A 26,745-nucleotide genomic window follows, 5' to 3' on the forward strand; every position below is an offset into this window, starting at 1 on the left:
GGGGTGTGAGCTTGAATAAGAGGAGGAGGGGAAAACTGACACCTGGATTACATACAGCACAGAGAGAAGAAATAAGAGCACAGAAAGTCAGAGTCAATGCCAATGATGAACAGTTATAGAATTGCAGACCCCTTCTGTTAATTATTATTTCAATAAGTCGAAATTATGTGTACTGGACTGTCTTAATCTGAGTTACTATTCACCCAGTAGCTACCCAATGCCCATTACTGGAATAATCATCACTAGCACATACTCATCACTTATGAAAATTCAGAAACAGCGTTCTTCTAGCTGAGGGTAGGCTGAATTTAAGGCAGGCACCAGACAGGAACTGTATTTGAGCTGGGCCTTGAAGAATGGACAGGAATTGGTTATGCAAAGTCTTCTCAGAGGAAGGGAACAGCACGGATAATCTGACCAAAGCCAAAGTCATGCATTTTTTCCACATATACTTAGCAACGTGCACTGTGTGCCAGGCACTAAGCAAGGTCCCAGGGAGGTGAAGATGAATTTGGCTTCACAGGCTTCTGTTAATATATCCTGCTGTTTTTCTTTTCGTTCTGTTATTGGTTTGCCGCGTCTATCAGGTCTTTTTTGGCCACATTTCTGCCCGGCCAGTTTTTCAGTTTTTCTTTCTTGAAGTGTGTGTGTGTGTGTGTGTGTGTGTGTGTGTGTGTGTGTGTGTGTGTGAGAGAGAGAGAGAGAGAGAGAGAGACAGAGAGAGAGAGAGAGATGCTTCTTTTGCTACCTAATGCATTTTAACCTGCCATTGATGACCATTTCTCTAATTTATTGAGGTCAATTGAATTTTGATCTTCTATATACTTGGCACATCCATCTGCTTAGGGTCATATGTAATATTTATGAAGACTATCACTTTCTTTCCACTGTCCACACCCACATCTCAATACCCATTTGTGCCAGTCTATACTGAAGGTTAAAAGTAAGATGAGAAATATAGCCCCAGAATCCCAGGTTACAAAACCTAGTGCACTTGACCCTTGCGCAACACAGATTTGAACTGTGTGTGTCTACTTATACATGGATTTGTTTCAATAAATATAGTACAGTCCTGTAAGTATATTTTCCCTTCTTTTTGATTTTTAAAAAAATTTTTTTAATGTTTATTTACTTAGAGAGAGAGAGAGAGAGAGAGAGAGAGAGAGACGGGGAGGAGCAGAGAGAAAGAGAGGGAGACACAGAATCCAAAGTAGGCTCCAGGCTCTGAGCTGTCAGCACAGAGCCCGCCGTGGGGCCCAAACTTACAAACTGCCAGATCATGACCTGAGCCCAAGTCAGACACTTAACTGACTGAGCCACCCAGGCACCCTTTGATTTTCTTAATAACATTTTCTTTTCTCTAGCTTACTTTCTTGTAAGAATACTGTGTAGAACACATATACAATATATGTGTTAATTGTCTATGTTATCAGTAAGGCTTTTGGTCAACAGAAGGCTGTTAGTAGTTAAGTCAAAAGTTATAAATGGATTTTCAACTGTGCAGGGGGTCGGCATCTCTACCCACCGTGTTATTCAAAGGCCAACTGATTATCTGTAATTGACCACAGTTTTGTCAACTGAAATTGCAATGATGTCTCTTAACGATGGTTATAACTATTATCAACAGTTACCTGAGTACTTACTACAGGTAGAAACAGTGATACACAATGCTTTAGCCCCTGTTCTTAAGAGGCTCACTGGGGGCGCCTGGGTGGCGCAGTCGGTTAAGCGTCCGACTTCAGCCAGGTCACGATCTTGCGGTCTGTGAGTTCGAGCCCTGCGTCAGGCTCTGGGCTGATGGCTCGGAGCCTGGAGCCTGTTTCCGATTCTGTGTCTCCCTCTCTCTCTGCCCCTCCCCCGTTCACGCTCTGTCTCTCTCTGTCCCAAAAAAAAAAAAAAAAAAAAAAAAAAAACGTTGAAAAAAAAGAGGCTCACTGTCTAGATGAGGAGGCAAATAGATGGTGCACAGGCCACTTTTCTATTCCTCTTCCTAACACAGTAAGAACAGAAGTGAGAGTGTGGGAACATAGGAAGGAATTCCCTTTTCTGCCCTTCTATTTATTTGTTTGTTTGTTTGTTTGTTTCGAGAGCAAGTGGGGGAGTGGCAGAGAGAGAGAATGCCCTGTCTTCTTAATGGTTTCCTTCAGAAGGAAGAATTTGTTAATCTGATTGCTCAGAACCCAGTACATTAATGAGTTCACATTTTACGTGGTTACGGTCACTTTGTCTTCAAAGGTCACGTGGCTGTGTGTGCTGCTTTGCTCCCCATTTCCTGCTAAGTGGCCCGGCTCAGTCTCTAGCACACACTAAGAAAAGTAAATCCGGTCTGCTTTGCAGATCTGATCATCTTCTCCCCTCTTTCTGCAGGCATGCCCATGCATACTGGCCCCAAAATGTAGAGGGGGGAAAGGGAACAGGGAATTAGGGAGCTTCACTGTAGCCTTAAACCTATGCCATGTCATTCAACCTAGTCTTCTGGCAGATTTCTGTTCTGGAGGTTATTGGGTGCCAGCTCAGCTATGAATAAAATAATCCACTGGTTTCGATTCCAATTTCTTTCTTGTGCATAGTCCCCTTGGGAACTCTAAGGAGAGGAGAGATGATTAGCAGAGCAAGATTTGGTTATTTCTGGTCCTTGTGTGTGGCCCGCTGTGTTGTTGGTCACAGTTTTAAACAAATGTTTGCTGTCCTTCCTTAGTGATGTCAGAGTTGGCCAGAGGAACTTTGTGTGACCAAGAACATGCATCAGTTCCAGGCAGAAATATTAAGAACTACTGTGGGATTCACATGATCACTTTTCTTCTTTCATGAGACCAACTGTGTTCCAGATAAGGGTCCAGCGTGGGTCCCAGCATAAGGACAAACTAGAATATAGCCAAGTTGACCTGCCATGAACATGTAGGGTATTTCAAGAAAAAAACTTTGTTGTCGTAAGACACTTTGAGATCATCTGTTACCACAGCCTAACCTAGCTGACATATTTACTGTATTACCACATGTATTAAATACTGCTATTTGTCCCCTTAACATCTATTCTCCTTTCATTCCTCCTAAGAAAACCCCTATTTTGCCCAGGTTATTCACCTAAGTCTACACGTGCTTGGGGAAAAAAAAGTCTAATTCTCAGCCACAGGGGCGAATCATAATTAATTTAAGCCATTCATGATAGTTTCTTCCTCCTTGATGGTGACTGGTTTAGACGTCAGCATATGAGATCGTGGGAAGATGGCTTGAAGAATTCCAAGACAGGTTTTCCTTGATAATAAAAGGGATACATGGGAAGAAACAGTCTCTCTACTTCTGCCAGATGTTACGTGTATGCATGTGTTAGGTGGAACTGTGGCAACCATTTTGTGACTACGAGGGGCACTAACCTAGGAATGTCAGAGTGACAAAATGGAAAGAATCTGGGTCCCTGAGAATGTTATTTAGCTGTTAAATGAACTAAATCTAAAGCTGCCCTACCTGCCACAGGAGATAATATATTTTCCTTACTGTTTAAGAGAGTAGAATCTAGGGGCGCCTGGGTGGCTCAGTCGGTTGAGCGTCCGACTTCGGCTCAGGTCATGATCTCACGGTCCGTGAATTCGAGCCCCGCGTTGGGCTCTGTGCTGACCGCTCAGAGCCTGGAGCCTGTTTCAGATTCTGTGTCTCCCTCTCTCTCTGACCCTCCCCCATTCATGCTCTGTCTCTCTCTCTCTCAAAAATTAAATAAACGTTAAAAAAAAAATTAAAAAAAAAAAGAGAGTAGAATCTGGAATGGAGGGGTAAAGAGTGAGTTTGGCTTTAGGGATGTTGAGATAATGGCAGGACAGCATTCTGTTTTATACTGCTGAAGCTCAAAAGATGTCAGGATTCAATGTGAATTTGGGAGTCATCTATGGAGAAAGTTACATAACATAATACATCTGGGAAAAATAATCCTAAACCTGGGACCATATCTCTGTGTGTGAGGAATTTCCGTAATATAACAAAACGTTACACCTATACAAGCATAGCCATCTCCTAACGGGATATGCCGCTGTCCCACGTCCTCACCTGTCACCCATCCTAGAAAAGGGAGACCACAGGGGTGGTATTAACCTGCTAGCAAGGAAGAGCAAAGACAGTGAGGAAGCAGACCCTGCTCTCCTCAAGCCTGGATATGCACCTGTATCTTCATATGACTTGAGTATTCTAGCCTCATATAGATAGCTATGGACATAGATGATAAGCAACTTCTAAATTTACAGACCCTTATACAGTTTTCAGTAAACAAGTGTGCCAGCAAACTACGGTTCGTCATCTCATAGACATGCTATGTGTGAGACTGCAAAAGCCCCATAGGAAGCACCAGGGTCAACAAGGTGAATACCATGGAGCATCAAGGAAATGGCCAATGTAGAAGACAGAGTCTCTAGTGCCCAAGCTCATCTGTGGTTAGAAGATATTTTGGGGGGGCACCTGGGGGGGCTCAGTCAGTTGAGGGTCAGACTTCGGCTCAGGTCATGATCTCATGGTTCATGAGTTCCAGCCCTTCATCGAGCTCTGTGCTGATCGCCTGGAACCTGCTTTGGATTCTGTGTCTCCCTCTCTGTTGCCCCTCCCCCTCTCACACTGTCTCTCAAAAAAATAAATAAACATTAAAAAAATTATAAATAAAAAAAGGTAATTTTTGGAAATTACTAATCCATAGGGCACTAGTGTACTGATTCTTTAAGAAAATACACGGTAGTCGGGGGAGGGGGGGGTACATTTTGCAACACAAAAGGATTTAGTTAACCTTGCTTGAAAAAGAATAATTTTTGAAATTCTATTTAGATATAACTTTTCCAAAGGCACATCTAGTGGGGTAAATGCACAAATCTGCATGATATTTACAGTGAAGCCTGTACCTTACCTGAGACATCTTAAGATGGGTTTCCAAGTCGTCACTGCTGGGCCTGCCTTGAAATTACTCTTGCTTCCCTAAGCCAAAAAAAAAAAAAAAAAAAAAAAAAGACATATTTTAATGAGCTGGAAGGGCAATTGCGATCTTCAAAGATGGCTAACTTCAGTCTTGCAGTTATTTAGAAGGGATCTGGCTTCAAACATTGTTTGCAGGCAGAATATGCAATTGGCTAGGACCGAGGACGGTATTTAAAGATGACTCAGTTGTACGGCCTGTGGGGGTGGAGAGAGGGAAGACCAGCCAGTGGTCCTTCTAAAAGGACTCTTAAACCCGTTTTCGTCACATTGAGGTTCTGAGGCCCACAGCCGCCGCAAACTAGTTGGGGGTGTCCAGTGCAAGAAAATCTGAGACCCTGAGAAATGTACCTTCAAATTATCTGAATGGGAGGCGGCTAAAGCCTAATCCCCCTCAACACCCCCCACCCTCCACCCCAGGTCCAGGCCGGGATTTCGGCAGAGAATTCCGAGGCCAGGGTCCAACTAGGGGCCTTCCCGGGTGACCTTCGCCAGGCCCCAGAATCCCCCTTGGAATGTCCCTGAGGCCCTGCCCGGGACTCTGCTGGGGCCCACCGGTGCCCCTCGGACCCCGCTGCTCGCGACCGCGTTTGGGACGCAGCCCGCCGCCCGCTGCGCATCTTTAGCGGGGTAGCGGGGACACCCTCTCCGCCCTGCGGGCCGCCGCCCCGGCCCCTCCCGCTCCCGCCGTCCCACCCCGGCCGGCGACGCCACGCCCACCGGGGTCCCGGGCGGGGCGGGGATGCCCTCCGGCTGCCGCGCTAGTCGCCCGCCTGCCACCCGCGGACTCCCCGGGGCCCGTCCGCCGGGCGCCGCCCCTCCCCCGTCCGCCGCAGGCCCCCGGCCCCGCCGCCCCTCCCGGGCGCCGCCCGCGGAGGCCGCCTCTGCAGCTGGCCTCGCGGCCGGCCCGCGCCCGCCGCCGCGCGCTGATTGGCTGGCCCGGGCCGGCGGCGGCGCTGAGTGGCCGGGCAGATTCGCTGGGTCAGGGCTGCAGAGGCGCCTGGCGCACCGGCGGGAGCGGAGCCGCGGCTCGCGCTCGCCCGGGACGCCGGCCGCCCGCCCGCCCGCCAGCCCGAGCGAGCGGCCCGGGGCGTCGAGGGGGCCCGCGCCGCGCCGGGCGCCGCCGCCCTGGCCGCCATGTGCTCCCAGCTCTGGTTCCTGACGGACCGGCGCATCCGCGAGGACTACCCGCAGGTGCAGATCCTGCGCGCTCTCCGTCAGCGCTGCTCCGAACAGGACGTGCGCTTCCGGGCGGTGCTCATGGACCAGATCGCCGTCACCATCGTCGGCGGCCACCTCGGTGAGCGAGGCGGGCCCCGGGAGGGCGGGGAGGCGCGCCGGGGTCCCCGGGAGCCGGCCGGTGGGCGCGCGCACCCGGGCCTCCCCCAGCCAAGTCTCCTTCGGGCCCCGCAGACCAGCCGCCCTCCCCCGCGAGCCCTCCTAGGGTTGGAGAAAGCCCCTAACCTTGAGAGCTTCCTTTGACCACCACCATCTGCTCCGAGACCAAGATTTGAGAACGGAATTTCACGTACTTAGGGGACTTTGTTTTGGGAGGAACTCGAATTCACCTGAAGCCGTCTGGAGGTCCGAGGAAAATTTGCAAATTCCGCTCGCATCCATACCCTGTCAGTATAGCTTTATGGAAACCCTCACTAAATTTACAAAATTGCCATTAAGATGAATGTTTTTAAAAGTTTTCTAGGAGCGTGTAAGCGTCAGTAATGCACTACATAGAATGTCATTCCCAGACTAGGAACCTACATAGGGGAAGACATTTACGTTTGGAGTCACCTCTTGAGTATGTAAGTGGGAGAGTGGACCGTTGATGGCTTCTCTTTAAACTCATCCTCCTTCCTAAAAGTGTTGAATTCTGATTCCAGAAAAGCCAAGATTTCAGGTACAGACCATTCTGGTCTCAGATTTCTCTATGCTGTGTCCAAGAGGCATTTTTTGGGTAAGACATGGTTATCATCTGTGACCCTGACCTCAAAAGGTTAAGTATGTTTTTAGATATTCTTAATTATCTTTAATACAAGCAGTCTCTGACAGGAATCCGTGGCTTAGGAACCTCCCTCTGGTTTGCAGTTTGAGTCGCTCCAGCCTCCACTCTGGAAGTAATCCAGCTACTTCAGGGGGATCAGTTGTAGGGCTGGGGGTGAGGGGAATAGGGGCCCAGTTCAGGGTGCTTTTTGGACACCATTCATAATATTTCAGTCATTCCTGGTTAAATAAGCTCATAATTTGTTACTCTTCTTTAGCAGAAGAAAGGGATTCCAAATTCTGAACAGGATACTTACAGGCATTTTGAATGTGACCTGTGTAGAATGTATCTGTTCTAGATGCTTCATCCATAAATTTATCTAAACCCTTCATAAGTAATATCAGATTATATAGCCTGCTGGAGAAATATACTGTAAACATTAGGTGTCACACATTAATCTAAAGCAATGTGTCATCTATAAGGGGTACTGTCTCTCTATTCCTGATTTGTTAAAACGCTTAACAGTTAATGTAGAGTTAGATTCCTGAATAAGGGTTCTGCAAAGCTGAATTCTTACCACAGCTTTGCTACTAACAAGTATCTTGGCTTTACCTTGGCCAGGTCCCTTTATGTCTTTGAATCTCAGGTTTCTTGTTTATAAAACTAAGTGGTTCTTGCAGCTCTAAAATTCTTAAATGGAACAATCTGTTATATTTTACTGATCTAGATCTACTATACATTTTTCTACCCCCAAGGTCAGTTTGTTTGCTCTTCATTTTATTTATTTATTTTGCAGCTTGTAAAGATGCCATTTTTGAGATATAGTCGTTGAAATTCCACATCATATTCCTGTTGTAAACCCATCACACATTCTATGAAAGAGTAGGGAAGTGCTGTTTTGTATCTAAAATCCCCTTTTAGGGGTGCCTGGCTAGCTCAGTTGGTAGAGTATGTGGCTCTTGATCTTGGAGTTGTGAATTTGAGCCCTATGTTGGGTATAGAGATAACTAAAATTTTTTTTTAAAACATTTTAAAGAATTCATCCCAGAAAAAGTGAAAATTAAATTCTCGGTGCTGCAGAAAGCATTTAAACATTTCTGTTCAGTGTCTTAAAAGTTTATAGGAATTTATGTGTGACTGTATCTCAATCTATTCACAAACTAGGAGTTACTTCTTCTTATGGTAGAAGAAAATATAGTTATTTGCCTAGTTAAAGGAGAAACTGAAAACAGGTATTTTTTGAAGCAGTTTTAATCTTTTGCTAATTCAGAGATAGCCACACACAATTTATGTAATATAAAACAAACCTATCAGATAACTATTTCCTCCGTCCAAAGGAAGGGTGTGAAGGGTGATCTCGTTTGCTTGTTCAGTGCTGTAGAGATGACTGGAATAGTGTCTTACAATAATAGGCACTCAGTATATATTTTTGAGTGAATAAAGATATGCACTCTATTTCCCAGTTTCTTCTGTAGTCAAACTATAGAAAAGACTTGGTGATTGGCTGGGCCAAGTATTCTTCTGAAATGAACTCTAGAACTTACTGGCTTTGAAATACAGAAATAGTTACTGATATTAATGCCATTTCCCATTTGAAAATTATTGAGTGAGAGCTGTGGAAGCCTTTGGGATTGTCCATCCTGACCCTTCCGTTTTACAAATGGAGAACCACACACTCAAATATACTCAGTGCCACCCAGCTGGTCAGCAGCAGCGACAGTTAAAGACCTGGTCTGATTTCCAGCTGTGGATACAGAATAAGTCTGTGCTGGGGCATCCACAGCCTGTAGTACCTTTTCCTGTGGATGTGGAATTGAACTGAATTAAATTACATTGAGGCTAGAGCGTGACTTTTCAAAGCGATTTTAAAGTTTAGGAGTTTAATGCACCACCTTTACAAAGTCTTCATTCATACCATTGCTTCCTTCATTCCTTCTTCAGATTAGTGTAGGGGTTGATGCAGGAGTCAGTATGGGCAGGACCTCAGCCAATTACTTCAGTTCCTTCTTGAGCTTCCCCCTGTGGAGGCTAGTGGGACCTTAGATCCAGAGACAGAATTTCAGGTTATATTCAGACAAGAGATGAAAAGTTTAGGATTTAAAGATAGCAGTTATTTTAAACAAGATAATACAAGTAAGCTGAAAATGCCATGCAAATGCAAAGTTTTGTGATTAGTATTTTTTTTAGTGTTTATTTATTTTTGAGAGAGAGAGAGAGAAAGAGTGTGCACAAGCGGGGGAGGGACAGAGAAAGAGGGAGAGACACAAAATTCAAAGCAGGCTCTGGGCTCCAGCTGTCAGCTCTGAGCCCGATGCAGGGCTCGAACCCATGAACCGTGAGATCATGACCAGAGCCAAAGTCGATGCTTAATTGACTGAGCCGCCCAGGTGCCCCTGTGATGAGTATTTTTAACCAGTGATCTAGCTGCCCCAGCCTACCTTTGGATGGGGTGAGTGGGAATGGCCACTGGGAAGAGTGGAATGACCTTCAGGTGACTGAAGCAATCCTGTAGAAAACACTTTCCCTTCACCTTTCCGTGGGATGTAGCATCTCTGTTCCTTCTTAGAAACCACAAGTTCTTCATTCGTTCAACAAATATTTCTTAATTGTTCCTAACCACAGGCTAAGGTGGTGGTGCATGTGTCACCAAAATGCACATAGTAATAGTCAAAGCAAAATATGTGTAATGTTTGTTGTGTGCCAGGCAGCTGTTGAGGTTCTTTCTGCAAATTAACTCTCAAAAACGTCACTAGGGTGTCTGGCACACAGTACTGGCTGGCAGTGAGGACCAGTACTCAGAAATTCCAGTCTCAGCAAATTTGTTTCCTCTCTTCCACTCTGCCCCATGCATCACCTGCACTGACTTCCCTGTGCCCCATGCACTCGATTCCCTCGGCCCAAGGTGCCCATCTGGTGCAGTTCCCCTCACATGGCACACTTTCTTTCTTTCTTTTTTTTTTTTTAAGTTTATTTATTTATTTTGAGAGAGAGAATACATGTGAGTGAGGGAGGGGCTGGATGAAAGGGAGAAAGAATCCTGAGCAGGCTCCATGCTCAGCATGGAGCCCAGCGTGGGGCTCGATCTCAAAAACCATGAGATCATGATCTGAGCCGACATCAAGAGTCAGATCCTTAACGGACAGAGCCACCCAGGAGCCCCTCATGTGGCAAATTTAGTCCTCCTCCATCCTCAGCTCCCATGATTCACCTCTGTACAGTCTTTCTTGAACTTCCTCCCCTCCCCTCCCCTCCCCTCCGGCAATCTCTTTCCCATTTGCTGCCAAGTAACATTGTATATCCTTCTAAAATAGCATCCATCATATTTTATTGTAATTTATCTATTTACAAAGTTTGTCTTCTCTTTGTCTCCCGAAACGACTGGGGATTCCTCAAATGTATGTTCAGAAGCTGGCCTCCGTACATAGTAGTCCTCCAGTTAATGTTTGGATGATTGAGTCAAGGACATGAGAAGCTAATTTGAAGCGTATGAGACTTTTACTGTAATTAGGTTCTGTTTGGGAGATCATTTTTGGCCATGTAAATGTTTTTGTGATGAGCCATTCTATGAGGACAGAGCCACCAGTGTAAATTAAGTTCTTTGATCACCCACAGGTCTTTACAATGGCAGTTTATTGTCTCAAAAAATAAGTATAGTCACAAACTCAGGGATAGACATCGAGACCAAAAAGATGCACCTGACCTGGAAATGAGGGTGTGTGGCAGTTTGTCTCTTAGGAGCAGAATGACTCAGCATTCCTTGTCTTCCTTTCAGAGCTGAAACCTTGGTGGCCATATGGCAATTTCTAGGTCAGGTTCTTTAAGTTAAGGTGTTCTGGGATATTTTTCTTTGGTTCTTTGTTGTAATCAGCTGAGTAAGATGTAAGTGCTCGAGTGGGAGGAATCCGAACTGAATTTGATGAAGTGGTCGTGTCGCAGCCTTCCAGAAGATGGCAGAGGCCTCACAGAGAAGGGATGGTCTCCCATTGCTGTGCAAGGAGGCCCTAGCAGGCAAGGGTACATACTAACCTGTGCATAGAGGTTGATCTTTGACCTCGCGCTCTGCCCAAAGCCTGGGCCTGACACTCTGTAATCTGAATAAGCTACCATACAGGACTAGTGGAAAAGTCTGAGAGTGGATGGAAGCATCTGCCATATACTGTTTCTAAACCGACGTGAGCACTGAATGGATACGCCTTACCGCATGGGTCCACATTTATATCCATGGGCCAACCTCAAGGACTGAGGATGGACTGGATGTGTACTTTATGATTCTAACAGTAGTTTTTAGGGATACGTCATGAACTGTCTTGGATGGAATTCTAGAACCAATAGATTGGGGTCCTTAGTAGATCTCAAAGCCTTACTTACAGAGTTCTGAACCACCTATTGCTGTTACCATAACACTTCCTCCAAATTTGTTAGGATTGCCTGGTGGAAGGGGTAGAGCCATCATCAGAGAGGTCCACGTAATCCCCATCCCTCCACACGTCCTTGTCACTCCCCTTATTAGCAGGGAGTCCAGTGACATCCAGGTATGTCAGTGCTAGCCTCACCCCATTCCACCCTCTTCTCCAGTGGTTAGGTACGCCAACCTTACCCACTTTCCTGAGACACATTACCTTATTATGGGTTTATATTGTTTTAACACATAACTACAACATGATCTGAAATGTTTAATCTAGTCCCATTTGATCCTTCACTCTTAAAAAGTAACTCAAGTGATGCCTGGGTGGCCTAGTTGGTTGAGCGTCCGACTTTGGCACAGGTCATGACCTCACAGTTCATGGGTTCAAGCCCCACATTGGGCTTTACACTGACAGTGTGAACCTGCTTCACATTCTCTGTCCCCCCCCTCTGCCCCTCCCCCCTCACGCACTTGCACACTCTCTCTCTCTCTCAAAAATAAATAAACTTTAAAAAAATAAAAGTAATTCAAGAAGACCCCCCCCCACCATGAGAAAGTGATAAATTTAAATTAGTTACTTTGCATTGAGGAACCAACAGGAATAATGGAATAACTATATCTGTAACTCTGTTATTAATGCTTTCATATATTTTATGTGCCTTCATCTTCACAACAGTCCTTCCCATTCACAACTGTTGCCTGCCCAGTCTGTGCCAGGCACTGTGCTAGGTACTGGAGATGTGATGGAGAGTAAGAACAGTCTCCATCCTCATTGTTAGGATTTCGTTCATTCTTTTGGTCAACAAATACCTGTTGACTACCTACTATGTGTAAGGTATCATTCTAGGTACCAGAACAAAACAGGAAGAAATCCCTGCCTTTCCAGGAAATTAGAGTCTAGATGGGAGAGATAGGATACAAACAAGATAAGTAAAATATATAGTATGTTGGTGAAAAGGGCCAAGAAGGAAAAAGCAGGGAAAGGGGATGGCATGTTTCTGGAGGCAGGAGAGGAGATGCAATTTTGGATAGGGTGGAAGGGTGTTCCTCACCTAGGAGATGATGTTCAGCTAAAGACTTGAAGGAGGTGAGGAAACAAGCCATTTAGATATCTGAGATTGGAGTAGTTTAGGCAAGAGGGAGTAGCAAAACAATTAGTATGGCCAGAGCGGAGTGAGCCAAGGAGCAGGCCCTGGGAGAGGAGGTCAGAGAAGTGGAGAGTGAGGGGAGAAGAGCCAATATATCGGGCCTTGTGGGTCATGGAAGGACTTTGTATTTTACTCTGGATGAACTGGGAATCCATTGAAGGGTTTTGAGCAGAGGGGTGACATCACCTGCCTTATGGTCACAGGGTCACTCTGGTCACAGTGTTGAGAACAGACTGATGGTACCAAGGGCAGAAGCAGGGAGATTGCTGAGGTCGTTGCTACAATTCGGGTGAGAGATGACGATTGTTGGACTAGAATGATTTCAGGGGAGGAGGTGCAAAGTAACTGGATTTGGGGTAGATTTTGAAGACAGAGTTGTCAGGATTTGCCTACTGGATCAGATGTTGGATGTTCAGTAAAGACTAGTCAAGGAGGACTCCAATGTGTCTGTCCTGAGCAGCTAGAAGAATAAAGTTTGCCATTTACCCACCTGGAAAGGATGTAGGAGTAGGTTTGAGCAGGGGGTGAGGATCAGGACCGAGACTGAGATGCCCATTAGACATCCAAGTGAAAATGTCAAGTAGGTGGTCTGTTATATCAGTTGGGATAAAGGGGAAAGCCCTGGCCCGAAGATATCAAAAATAGAAGCATCTCCACGTACCTATCAAGGGAGTGACTTCATAGAAAAGAGAAGAGGTCCAAGGACTGGGCTCTGGGGCACTCCAGTTAGTGGTTGGGGAGATGAGGAGCAGCCAGGAAGGAAACCTAAGTATAAGGGATGAAGAAATCCAGGAGAGAGGAATGTCCTGGAAGCAGAGTGGACAAAGTATTTAAAGAAGGAAGACGTGATCAGACTGTGTCAGATTTTGCTGATAGATCAGGTTAGATGAGGAGTGAGAATGGACCATTGGATTTAGCAACATGGAGTTAGCATTAGTGTCCCTGATAAGAGAAGCTTCATGAAATAATGGACAACAATGAATATACACACTGTCTTAGGAGTTTTGTTATAAAGGGAAGGTGAAAAATGAATTAGTAGCCTGCTATGAACGGAACTGTTTCTCCCCTGAATTTTCTCTCTCTCTCTCTTTCTCTCTCTCTCTCTCTCTGCCTTCTGATGATACAGCAAGAAGGCAGCTATCTGCAAGCTAGGAACAGGGCCCTCACCAGAACCCAGTCGTGCTGGCACCCTGATGTCAGATTTCCAGTCTCCAGAACTGTGAGAAATATATGTCTGTTGATTAAGCCCCCCAGTCTGTGGTATTTTGTTGTAATAGCCTAGCTGACTAAGACCTTGCTCAAAGGGGAGATGGGTTTGAGAGTCTTTCCTTAAGACAGAAAAAACAGTGTGTTATATGCTGGTGTGAATGATCCAGTAGAGAGAGAGAAATTGGTGATGCAGGGGAGGTGGATTGCTGGAGCAGTGCTTTGTAAGTGAGAAGGAGGGATTGGGATCTGTTACATATTTCAAGGAATTGGCCTAAGCTGGGAGCAAGGATGCTTCAGCCATTGTAAGAGGGAAGATAACCTACATGGCCCAGGTGCCAGTAGATGGATAGATGTGCTTGTGGGAGCTTATAGGGAAGTTCCTTTCTGGTTGCTTCAGTTTCTCTCATTGAAATAAGAAGGAGGGAGAAAGTAGCAAGAAGAGAAAGTGAAATCGTTCTTTAGGGTCAGGGAGAGTGAATGGACCAGGGAAATAGGGTGCTTGCCAGGCAGCAGTAAGAATGCCCTTGAGACCAGTCGGCAGGTTTTTGTATTTTTTTCTTCATGTTCCACTGCACAGGAGGGAACACGAAGTAGGCAGAGTTGGATTGGTCTAACCAGGGATGTGGTTCAGCCAAGCAAAAACTAGGTGCAAGATCTGAGGATGTACCGTAGATTTGAAGATGCATGCTATGGTGCTTTCCTATGAAATTTAAATAGGTTAAGGCAGGAAGTGAGGGTCTGAAGCGAGGGGCAGTGAAAAATAGGTAGTTTTTCCTACTAAAAAATGGTAGTTCCTAGGGTCAAAGTGGGGTCAAAGTTTGGCTGGAGTTGGGGGTACTAGAGAGAGTAAGCTGGGAAGATAGGAGACGGTGTTTGGAGACTGGAATTATGATTACTGCATCAAGTCTAGAATGTAACCCAGAGTGGTGACTGAGTTGGGGTGGTGGACAGACAGCATCCTTGGAGGAAATGAGGTCAGGAAACAGAGGCATGGGCATCGGAAGAATTCTGCACAAGGGTACTGAAATCAGCATTAGCTGTGGCAGTGTTGAGGGGTCAATGAGTCAGGAGCTAAAGCTTCAGAGACAGAGGTGGGTGACTGGGGTCCCTGGATGGCCTGTACAAGTGGAGTGCTGTGCAGTCTGATGAGAGCTGAGCTGGGAGTTTTAGGGGAGAGAGAGGAGGAAGGTCTGGAAGCCCCAACAAGGAGCGCATCTCTCCCACTGGCAGGTTCGGGAATCCCAGGTGCCAGGAAGAGAGCACAACCACAACTGGGAAGGACCGTTAGGGAAGCGGGTTAACTGGGGAGAGTCGGGGGTGAGCCACACTCAGGAAAAGAGGGTGAAGGGAACACTCACTATAAAGGTTGAGGATGGAGGATTTGCTGCCCATTGAGTCCCAGAGGACACTGTGAGGTGGAAAGGGGTGGAAGATGGGAGTAGAAAAGACAATGTCAGAGCCAGGTGGGGATTAGCGTCTAGGGAGATGAGGTGGCCTCGGAGACTGGAGTCTTGGGTGACTGATGTGAAAGGGATAAAGGGCTTGAGGAGATTTGTCTTCATGGTTGCAAGGAGGCTCGTTATGGTGAGGTAGGGGTGGGGAGGGTTTGGGAGAGGGCAGGTTGGTTTCCTGGGACCCTTCCATTTTACGTATGAGGAAACCGACACCCACAGAGACTTGTGTCTTGCCAAGTTGTTGAATGACAACGAGGCATTTTTTTAAGTTTTATATATTTATTTTGAGAGAGAGAACGCGTGCATGCTTGTGCACAAGTGGGGAGGGGCAGAGGGAGAGAGAGAGAATCGCAAGCAGGCTCCATGCTGTCAGCACAGAGCCCAACACGGGGCTTGATCTCACGAACTCCAAGATCATGACCTGAGCCGAAATTAAGAGTTAGGCACTTAACTTAACCTACTGAGCCACCCAGGTGCCCCTAAATGACAAGGAATTGAATCACGTCTCTGACTTGGAGACCAGCACTTTATCTCCATCATAATGGCCTTTCATCTCAAGTTGTCTTAACTTCTTCCAGTGCTTTTGCAAATACATTCACCCTGGGATATCCCTGAACTCAGTGCTTGTAAGATGCCAGACCTTGACCATAGATTTCTTTCTGAGAGGTGAACGTGCATTTATTAGTTTCACACATTTTGTCTGAGCCTAAAGGCACCATAAGTCAACATCTCCTTTCCAAAACTTTCCTTGATTCTGTCTCAGAGATTATCACTAACTGCTCCCTCCTCATTCACTGTCACTGTGCCCTGACATATATACCTGTTCGACCACTTGTGTTATAATCAATCACCTCCTGTCCCCACCCACTACCCAAACCAGACTGATAACTCTTCCTAACACCCAGGTACTCTGTACAGAGCATCGACAGCATTAACCACAATTGTGTGTTGTCTTTCTTCTTCAATTCCAGGGATATCATCTGTTTCACCCACACCCCTCTACCCCCGTGCCCAGCCCTTAAGATGGTGCCTGTTCCTTAGCTGTGAGTGGCCCTCCAGTGTCCCTGTTGCCCTCCCATTTGATGGCACTGGGGCCCCACTTCTAACCATCAACACTCGAATCTCTGAGGGCTCTCTCCGATCCCAAGAGGCCACTTGGCCCATACATGCAAGGCAAGCCAGAAGGGCCAGGAAATTAATACCACATCCCCGGAGCAGCTTTCAACCAAAGACTGAGTTGGTGCACAAAAATTGTCGGTTGCCAACTCCGTCACCCCTCACGTGGGATAACTGAGGCGTGTGCACTAAACTATTTCTTACTGTTATGCAGCAGGATTAAGCCCTGGTTGCCAAGGCGGTCCCTCACTTAATAACACACCCTCTATTTGCCACATTCCCTTCTCTCCTCTCGCACCCGTGTTTCTTGAAATTACCATCCTAATAATAAACTTCTTGCACTTGTCTCGGGAGCGCTTCTGGGGACACCCAAACTAACAGTGGACTCAGCCCAGAGTAGCTGCTGAATAGATAATTGCTGAATGGGTGTGTTGAGTGACAGACTGAATGTTTACGTTGTGTCTGTATGTCCCTAAGGAGACTAAGCTCCTCATAGGCAAAGATCACCTGGTTCAGCTTGGTATTCCTGCTTCATAGTGTGTCTGACTCACCCCAACAGTTCACTAAAGGTTGAACTGAATTAAATGACCTGAAAATAGCAATTGGTGGAGAACAAAAGCAGCCACTTAATGACTGTGGGTTTTAATGAGGTGGAGGTAAGACCTCTTTGGGCCTTGTGACAAAGAACTTTAAAAGGGAAGGAGTGGCGATAGCATCTCCTTAAAAATAAAAATAACTTCCTTCTGAGAAATAACTTCCTTTGGGGGGGGGCAGGTGGAGGCTAGAAACACGCAGGGAAAGCCTGGAACATCATCGAGAGGGGCCAGGTCATGTTTCAAATGACACATCTTCCTTATAACACGATGAGATCATGTGAAGCGCTCCGTGGATCATCCACTTACTTTACTTCTGTCAATTCCGTTCTGACAACTTTCAGAGCTTCACTACCAGCCACTGTTACACAATCCTGAGTCTGGGTGGCTCAGTCTGTTAAGTATCCGACTCTTGATTCCGGCTCAGGTCATGATCTTGAGGTTCATGAATTTGAGCCCCACATTGGGCTTTATGCTGACGGTGCGGAGCCTGCTTGGAATCTCCTGCCTCCCTCTCTTTCTGCTCCTCCCCCGCTCTTTGTCAAAAATAAACATTAAAATATATATATATATATATATATATATATATGTATATATATATGTGTATATATATATGTGTATATAGGGGTCCCAAAAGCTGCCGTAAGTGAGGTCCTTGCTTGCCATCATCCTATAGTGTCCTGTGATTTTCTTATCTCCGCTGCTTGCTTTGTACATGAAGGTTTTTTTCTAGTGCACTACAAACCAGTTTACTTTTTTTTTTTAATGTTTACTTATTTTTGAGAGAGAGAGAGATTGTGAGTGGGGGAGGAGGAGAGACAGAGGGAGACACAGAATCTGCAGTAGCCTCCAGGCTCTGAGCTGTCAGCACAGAGCCTGACGCAGGGCTTAAACTCACAGACCACAAGATTATGCCCTGAGCTGAAGTCGGACACTTAACTGACTGAGCCACCCAGGCACCCCTAAAACCAGTTTACTTTTGAAGCTTTCTCTCATGAAGCCAAGGATGTGTGCGTCTGTGCGCATAGGGTGGGAGGTAACCCATTATGCATCAGTCAATGTGGAGACTTTTAAAGTCAGATCTGGCGCCTGTGTGGCTCAGTTGCTTAAGCATCAGACTTTGGCTCGGGTCATGAGCTCGCAGTTCATGGTTTGAGCCCCACGTCAGGCTCTATGCTGACAGCTCAGAGCCTGGAGCCTGCTTTAGGTTCTGTGTCTCCCTCTCTCTCTGCCCCTCCCCTGCTCGTGCTCTGTCTCTTTCTCAAAAATAAACATTAAAAAAATTTTAAAAAATAAAGTCAGATCTAAGGCAGGGATCCATATGACAAGAAATCTTTTGTTTATTTATTTACTTTTAATTTTTCTTTAAGTAATCTCTATATCCAGTATGGGTCTCAAACTCACAACCTGGAGATCAAGAGCCACACACTCTGCTAACTGAGGCAGCCAGGCGCCCCAAGGAATTTTTCCTTTAAATGAGATAATATATGTGAAAGTTCTTAGCAAAGTACCTAAAATACAACAGATGCCCACTAAAAATGCTAGCCAGATTCAGATCTGAGTGGCCTCACGTCTGACTATCTGTGCTTCTGTTTCCCTCTATTGATGTGAATGGTTGAGAATGGTTTTTAATATTTAGAGCTCTACTTTCCAAGAATGATTTGCTTTTTTCTAAACCAATTTCTCTGTATTATAAATTACATGTCTTTGCTGTTGTACATATAAATGCAAAAGTCTAGTTTTGATTAACTGAATTGAACCTGATATGTGAGTTAGAAAAAAGCAGGCTCGGTTCTTTGGAAAAAGTTATCCCATTTTTCTATCCTGTTTTTAATGCAGTAAAATATTTCTGAATGTAAATAACAGACCTCAAAAGGAAATCAGAATATAATAACCCATGAAAGTAGATTATTCTTTTTAGAAGTAATATGAAGAAAACATTGTTATGGCTTTAAATGGTTGATTTAGATCAGATTGGCTGTTGGCCACTGTACTAACTAGTTTGGGGTCTGATCTTTTTCACTGTCTTACTGACCTGTTTGGGGACAGAATGATATAGTTTTTTAAAAAAAAAAAGTGGTTTGAGGCTGAACAGTAAATTTCAAGCCCAATGAGTCTGGGAGAGTCTGAATATTCCAGAAACAGCTCTGCTCCCTTCCTCCTGCCCTGTCACCCAAGTCAAGGTGATGCTCAAAAGCACTGGGGCACTTAGTCACATGAAATCCCTTGTTATTTGTTATTTGAGGGCACGAGCCTCTCATTGCTGAGCGCTTTCCGTCTATCTACAGGCCGCCAAGCAGAGCCCTGCCCTCCCTGATGTCCTGCATCAGCTCTTTATTCCCTTGGCCTGAGGCCTTTGGATTGCAGTGGAAATGTTAAGGACTCTGGGAAAGGTGACACATTTAGGCTGCATCCTGTATTAAGTGTATCAGTTCCTTTCCTGAGAGCAGATATTTGGGGAGAGGGCAAGCCATTTCTGAGTGGTTCAAGGTCTCAGAGTTCAGCAGCAGGTTTGCCAAGAGCCAGCCTTAAACTCAGGTTGTTCTTGGCCACGGCCGTGTGGAACTGCCATTCGCAGTGAAGCCACAGGCCGGCAGCAGCCTCTTGTCTACTACTTCTAGAACCGACGATTTCTTTAGGTTTAGACGGCAAAGAGAACAGGAATGACCGGGGCAAGGGAAGATGCCCACAGCAAATATCGCTGGAGCTGTGGACGTGGGCGGAGGCGGAGCTGGGTGTGCACATGTAATTCCTTAACCTGTCCCACCCCTCTCGGCACAGAGCTGGAAGCAGGCACGGCCAGAGACCACCACACCTGTCTAACTGCTTGGTAGAGTCTTTTCGGCTACACTTAACCCCCTTCCATTCTTCATTTATTGAAGGCTCCAGTTGGAATGAGCCAGGCCCAAAGATTTACCTTTGGGGAAGAGAGATGAAGTTCTGGTAAGATTTCCTAGGTGTACGTGACTCTGCTTGAGGCCGCGCTGTCTCCGTCCACGTGTGGTTGATATTTCCAGAAACGATTGAATTCTTTTCTTCCCATTTAGAAGCTTCACTGTTCATGTGTGGCCTCGTGTTGGGATTTAAAAGCCAGACGGTTCTGCTGCTTCTCGTTTCTCTAGGTCACTTTTCTGTTGCAAAGCCATTTTCCTCCCCAGCGGGCACGAAGCTGCATAAGTTGTCCTCGCTGGCTTCATCGAATGTGCAGTGATGATGCCAGCGCCTCACGTGTGTATGGCACTATATGGTTTTCAAAGCATTTTTGCTCATATTAGCTCCTCGTGTGATGTCGTCTCAGGCTGTTGCTTTTGCCCTGCGTGTTTACTCCCCATTTTCAGCAACATGAATACTTTTCTTTCTTTCTTCTATCAGTTTTGAGGATGCTATACGGGGTTTGCTCTTTTTTTTTTTTCTTCTTCTCCTTTTATGTTATTTTCCCCAATGGCTGTAAGTGGCAAAAGGAAAAAGCCTGTATAAATGATACTGTTTTCTGACGGCAAAGGGAAGATAACCTAAATGCTCTTTATAAATCACCCCTGAGAATTCTGTTCTAGTTCCTCGGGTTCACGCTATCCGCAGAAGTACTAAAAACAATTTATCTCCGTGATTACACCGACCCCCTTTTGTTGCATTGATGAAACATCTTCTAGAACGTGGGGGAAACTATGCAGGTTAGATCCATGTAGTCGTTTTGTGGTTTTGGTTTCTTTGCTTGTTTACTTTTGTTTTGCTCTGAGTTTTTGTACTGAGATTCTTCATCCCCCCCAGTGGAAAAATAGTGATTTCATGAGCATCTTTTGTGTTCTCCGAATTCTGTGGTTGTACAGCGTGTCACTTATGAAATAGAAGGCACTTGGGTTAAAGCCTATAAGATGGTTCTGACACTGTTTAAATTTTAGATTTAAACACTGTGTTTAGATTTTCTTTAGAGCCTGGTAGAGACTCCTTTAAGGTTCACGAAGGCTGACCAAGTAATTCCCTGAACTCACTCCTCATTGCCCTACCCATCCCATTTCCTGCCTCTGTGGTTCCAAACCTATTTCCCTGGGGCCTCTCAACAATTCAGCAACCATCAAGTGCCTATCATGCACCAGGCACTGTTCTAAGGGCTGGGGATACAAGAGTGAACAGACAGACAAAATAATGCTCATGGATAGCTCTATCTCTTGGGGCTAGAGAAGACAAACCAAATTATGTCTTCTGCATGAAAGCCCTGCAGATCCATGAAGACTGAACTGCTGATCCTCTTGAGTCTTCACTCCAAGCTGATACTCCCGGTTTGCCCGTGCCCTTATGCTGTGTGGACCAGCTCTCTTCAGATGCATTCTGCTTTTGTTTAATATTGAATTGATTTTTAGCAGATTGATATTTTTTTAAGAGTTTTGTTGTTATAAGGAGAATATGCACTTGGAGACATCTTGGAAAATACAGATAAGTAGAAAATAGGAAATTACCTATAATCCCATTACCCATTGTTAAAATGTTGGTATATTTCCTTCTAGTCTTTTCTAACTTGTATTTATAATTTCGTGTCCTGTTTTTTTCCACTTAACATTGGCATTTTTGCATTTATTACATTCATAAAAATCATTTAAATGGTTATATAATATTCCAGACATATTTTTATCTTTTTTTTTTTTTTTTTAAGTAATCTCTATGCCCAGTGTGGGGCTGGAGCTCACAACCCCAAGATCAAGAGTCACCTGCTCCCCTGACTGAGCCATCCAGGTGCCCCTCCAGATAGACTTTTCAAGGTTAAGTCATAAAAGACTAGTAAGGATTCCTTAAGTGAGCTGCACTGCTTCCTTTTTATTTCGTCTCCAGCCTTGAAAGACACTACACTTTGAGTAATACTAGTGCTCCATCGAAGGAAGGTGCTGGACTATGTAAATCTCCTGTGGATTCTTCTAACTTGGATTATTCTTGATATGCTGCTTTTCTTTTCTTTCTTTCTTTTTTTGTTTCCTGTTCATTCTTTTGTGTTTCCTCATGATCATGCTCTGCCCGTTTGTGTGGAGTGCGGGGTTGACTGTAGCTTTCTTGTTACTACAGGATATCCAAGTGCCATTTTCAAGGCTGTCTCCCTGCTGGGTTGAGCCTTGAGTCTGTCAGAACCAGTTCTTCTGGTGGGACCAGACCGTGGCAAGCATAGAACTCACGCTGGCCCTTCGATTGCAGGTCTTCAGCTGAACCAGAAGGCGCTTACCACTTTCCCAGACGTGGTGCTCGTGCGGGTGCCCACACCCTCAGTGCAGTCAGACAGCGACATCACCGTCCTGCGCCACCTGGAGAAGCTGGGCTGCCGCCTGGTCAACCGCCCACAGAGCATTTTAAACTGTGTCAACAAGTTCTGGACTTTCCAAGAGCTGGCTGGACATGGGGTTCCTATGCCAGACACCTTCTCCTATGGTGAGTGTCCTTGGGATTGGAACCTAGCTTTCCACATCACCTGCATCTCTATGTTTCTTTTGCCCAGAAGCGCTCCAGCATCTTGGTTTTCAGTGTGAATCTGTTCCTCTTAGGTGGTTCAACGTCTTGAGTTTTTCACAGGGCCGCTCCCTCTGTCTGAAATGCCTTCGCTTCTTTCTGTCTGTGATTCACTCATTCTACATGCATCTGGTACGCACTGTGTGCCAACCCCCATGCTAGGTACTGGGCTATAGCAGCAAGTGAGACAGAGTCCTGCCCGGAAGGCGTTCCCAGTTCACCAGAGGTGGAGCACGGCAAGTAAACTGGCCGGGTCAGGGCAGTGTAACAAGCGCCACGGTAAGAGCCAGGGCAAGGTGGTACGGGACACGCAGGGAGGCTCCGCATGAAGTTTAGGAGATGTCGAGGAAGGCTTGCTGAAAGAGAGAATGTCTGAACTAAGCTGAAGTTATCCAGCTGAAGCACTGGGGACAAGGGGGTTCCCTACACAGAGAACAATATAGATCAGCCTGGAGGCAAGCGAGAACATGACGGATGGGTGGTACATAACATAACAGATTATGTAGAACATAAAGGTGATGGAATTGAGATTTAAACTGGAACGAGTAGGGGGCGCCTGGGTGGCTCAGTTGGTTAGGTGTCTGACTTCGGCTCAGGTCATGATCTCATGGTCCGTGAGTTCAAGCCCCGCATCGGGCTCTGTGCTGACAGCCCAGAGCCTGGAGCCTGCTTCAGATTCTATGTCTCCCTCTCTCTCTGACCCTCTCCTGCTCACACTTTGTCCATCTGTCTGTCTGTCTGTCTCCCTCTCAAAAATAAATAAACATTAAAAAAAATAAACGGCATGGGAAGTGGAGTAGGGTGAATCCTAAGACTAATAGGAAGTTACTAGAAGGTGTTAATCAAGGAGGTGGCCCAATCAGACTTTAGTACTTCATACTTTGGCTAAAGTATGAAGAAGGAATCAGACAGGGGCAGAGTAGAGACAAGGTGGCAGTAGGGTTTTTAAACTGTCAAAGTGAGGGGCACCTGGGTGGCTCAGTTGGTTAAGTGTCTGACTTGATCTCAGCTCACATCTTGAGCCCAGGGTCATGAGTTCAAGCCCCACAATGGGCTCCATACTGGATGCGAAGCCTACTTAAAAATCAGTCTGTCTATCTGTCTGTCCATCCATCCGTCCAAGTGAGCAGTGATGATCTAAACTAAGGTAGCCATAGTAAGAATGAAGATATGTGAACAGATTCAGAAATTATGAAAGAGATCAAAATAACAGGCCATGATGACTGGTTGGATGTGAAGAATATACAGAGGACTCCAGAGTGACTCTGGTTTCTGGTTTGGGCAACCAGATGTGAAAGCAAACATTCACTGCAACCAGAAACACCAGGGAGGTGAAACAGGTTGGTGGGGGGCAGGGGTGGAGTGGTGAGGGGTTATCGGGCAGAGATGATTTCAGTTTAGGACACATTCTTTTTGAGGCGTCTATAGTATGAGCAAGTAAGAATACTCAGTAGGCAGGAGATAAATGGATCTGGAGCTCCTGAGAGAGGTGTAATTTAGGGAAGCAGGTTTGGAAACCTTCATTAGGTTAAGTGAAGTCACAAGAATGGATGAGATTGCTTCAGGGAGAACGTATAGAATGAAGAGAGTGCTGAACTCTACATTAAAATGGTTAACATTTTATGTATATTTTACCACAATAAAAAATAAAATTTAGTAAGAGAGGGTTCAAGAGGGAACCCTTTAGAAAATGGGTAAAGGAGGAGGAACACATACAGGAGACCAAGCAGGAGCACTTGGAGAGGTGAGGAGGGAAGGGAGAGATGCCAGATGCCAGTGGAAAGAACATTCCAGAAAGGATGAGTGTTGTTTGGTTCTGAAAGGACAGGTGTGTTGGGTAAGTGATGGGGAGAAAAGCCCATCAAGGGTCAAGGATGAGGGAATGAATGAGAAGTGAGAAGATGAAAACCCGTCTCAGTAGCTGATGGTAGTTAAGGGATGATATAGGAGCAAGGATGGCGATTTTGTTTGTTGAAGATGGGAGAGAACTGGGCATGTTTAAAATGGCGACAGAACTAGGAACGGGGAGGCTGAAGACCCGTCAGAGAGAGCACACTTAATAGCGCAAGAGCTCCGAGGAGGTGAGAGGGAGAGGGGTCTAAAGCACAAGTGCAGGGATGGCCTTGGATAAGAAGGACCCCTCTTTCACTGTTGTATAAGGGAAGGAAAAAGCATAGCTAGAGAGGAGTTAGATATGTCAAGGGATGTCAGGAAGTTGGGATATCCCTTTTTTTTTTTTTTTTAAGGAGATAGAAGTTTATTAAATACACTGCAAGGGAGCTGCGGGCAGGAGAGAGACTGTCTGTGGGAGTTCCTTTCTAATAAAGTGTACTCTTCGTGAGGATGTTCCTGATTATCTACATGGCCTCACCATGGTTTTGTTTTAATCATTAACCCTTTTGTAAACAAGGCAGATCTTATTAGTATGCCAGGGTATTTTGCTTTGCGAAAATTGATGAACTGTAATACCACCTGTGGCAGGCAGACTACTGTCCCCCAGAGAGGCGAATGTATAGAAAATCAAGGACGCTTATGAAACAATTTAGAAAGATTTTAATACACATTATTATTCATATTTTTTAAATTAAGAATTAGCGTATAGTGGAGGTAATTCAGGCTTTTGAGTCATGCCTTAACTGGTGAGACAAATCCCCAGGCTTAGTTTCTTTGGGCAATGGCTTTCTATTGTTGTACCGCAAAGTACTAAAAACTTAGCAGCTTAAAATAACACCTGTCTAGGAGCACCTGGTGACTTGAGCACCCAACTCTTGATTTTGGCTCAGGTCATGATCTCAGGGTTGTGAGATTGGGCCTCACGTGGGGCTCTGCCCTGGGCTTGGAGCCTGCTTGAGATTCTCTGTCTTCCTTTGCCCTGCCCCCTGCTCACGCAGCCTCTCTCTAAAAAAAAAAGAGAGAGAGAGAGAGGGAGACATCCATTTATTATCTCACAGTTTCTGTAGGTCAGAAGTCAAGCCACAGCATAGCTGGGTTCTTGCTCAGGCCTCACCAGACTGGAATCAAGGGACAGCTGGGCTGTGGTCTCATCTGGGGTCTGGGGTCTTCCAGGCTCACTAGTTGTTGGCATTTAGTTCCTTGCAGTTGTAGGACAGAGGTGTCTAGTACTTTCTTGCTGGTTATCAGCTGAGGGCTATTCTCAGCTTTTAGAAGCTGACTGCTGTCCCTGTCACATGGCCTTCTTGACAATGGCCAAGGACAATGTGCTCCTTCAAGGCCAGCAGGAGAGTCTCTCTGACTTTTCACCTTTCCTTAAAGGACTCACCTGATTATGTCATGCCCACCATAAATCCTCCCCCTCTTTATCAACTCAAAGTAGACTATTAACCTAGTCACAGGAATATCCCATCATATTCACTGGTCCCTCCCATACCCAAGAGAGGGGATTATACAGGGCGTGTAAACCAGGGTGTGGGAATCTTAGGGCCATTTCAGAGTTCTACCTACCACAGTCATTTTTTTTTTTATGTTTATTTTTGAGAGAGAGAGAGAGAGAGGGAGCATGTGGGGGGGAGGGGCAGAAAGAGAGGGAGACACAGAATCTGAGGCAGGCTCCATGTTCTGAGCAGTCAGCACAGAGCCTGACGCGGAGCTCGAACCCACAAACCGCGAGATCATGACCTGAGCCAAAGTTGGCTGCTTAACCTACTAAGCCCGCCAGGTGCCCCCTGCCACAGCCATTTTAAAGGGAAAGATACCTGCCCTGCCTATGGGATTGTTAGGAGGATCGCATGAACTAAAGCAGGTGCAGCCTTTGCCACACTGAAATACTTGAGGCGCTCCAGTTTCCTTGTGTCTCTACTCCTGCATATAGTATAGGTGCCCCATGCATGTGTGTCAGATGGAATGGGTTCGAATTGCTTTAATCAGGAACACGAGGCCTTGAAAGACATCCTACAGAAGGGGCACTGCGGGGCTGACCACTCCCGACCATCAGCCTTATCTTCACTGACGTTTACCTTTTCTTGGCAGGTGGGCATGATGACTTTTCCAAAATGATCGATGAGGCTGAGCCCCTGGGCTACCCGGTCGTGGTGAAGAGCACACGAGGACACCGGGGTCAGTGCTGCTCCTCCTGGACTTCCGTTAGGGCCGCACCTCTGCGAGGGCAAGACCCTCATTGGGTGTCGCGGAAGCGCTGGTTTAGAGAAGCGGAGTGTCCCCTCAAGGGGCTCACAGTGTAGTCCTTCCTCTGTCCCCTCCTCTCTGTCCCCACCGTCCTTGCTTGGTCAGACCCTTCTCATCCATCCCCTGGACTCTGACTGGTCTCTCTGACTTCAGCGCCCGTGTGTCCTCTCTTCCTTGGAAGTGATTTCTCTGAAATCTCTGTTCTTGTCACTGCCTTGCTAAAAAGCCCTCCCGAGAGCCCTGTTGCCTGTTAGACAAAGCCCAT

The 26,745-nt window shown here is 45.9% G+C and overlaps 2 protein-coding genes across 5 annotated transcripts in view; one reads left to right on the forward strand and one right to left on the reverse strand.

Moving 5' to 3' along the window:
- Positions 1 to 6,083, reverse strand: part of LOC147577960 (uncharacterized) — a 29,847-nt gene extending 23,764 nt beyond the window's left edge. The window contains exons 1-3 of the mRNA XM_086715168.1: positions 5,954 to 6,083; positions 5,665 to 5,900; positions 4,880 to 4,947 (exon numbers count right to left, since the gene is read on the reverse strand). Coding sequence (XP_086571294.1) covers positions 4,880 to 4,947; positions 5,665 to 5,900; positions 5,954 to 6,083 — 434 coding nt within the window. The remainder of the gene's footprint in view (positions 1 to 4,879; positions 4,948 to 5,664; positions 5,901 to 5,953) is intronic.
- The window catches only part of RIMKLA (ribosomal modification protein rimK like family member A), a 33,196-nt gene continuing 12,399 nt past the window's right edge, over positions 5,949 to 26,745 (forward strand). The window contains exons 1-5 of one of the 4 annotated variants that reach the window (XM_086716650.1): positions 6,227 to 6,244; positions 19,733 to 19,793; positions 20,392 to 20,521; positions 22,029 to 22,259; positions 26,325 to 26,411. In XM_086716650.1, coding sequence (XP_086572776.1) covers positions 20,485 to 20,521; positions 22,029 to 22,259; positions 26,325 to 26,411 — 355 coding nt within the window. In that variant the 5' untranslated portion in view covers positions 6,227 to 6,244; positions 19,733 to 19,793; positions 20,392 to 20,484. Of the gene's footprint in view, positions 6,245 to 6,640; positions 6,842 to 19,732; positions 19,794 to 20,391; positions 20,522 to 22,028; positions 22,260 to 26,324; positions 26,412 to 26,745 lie in introns of those variants that run through there. The other 3 variants (XM_086716651.1, XM_086716649.1, XM_086716648.1) reach the window with 3 other exon arrangements.

Source organism: Puma concolor, chromosome C1 (genome assembly GCF_028749965.1).
Source record: "Puma concolor isolate L17-30 chromosome C1, mPumCon1.1.hap2, whole genome shotgun sequence".
NCBI lineage: Eukaryota > Metazoa > Chordata > Mammalia > Carnivora > Felidae > Puma > Puma concolor.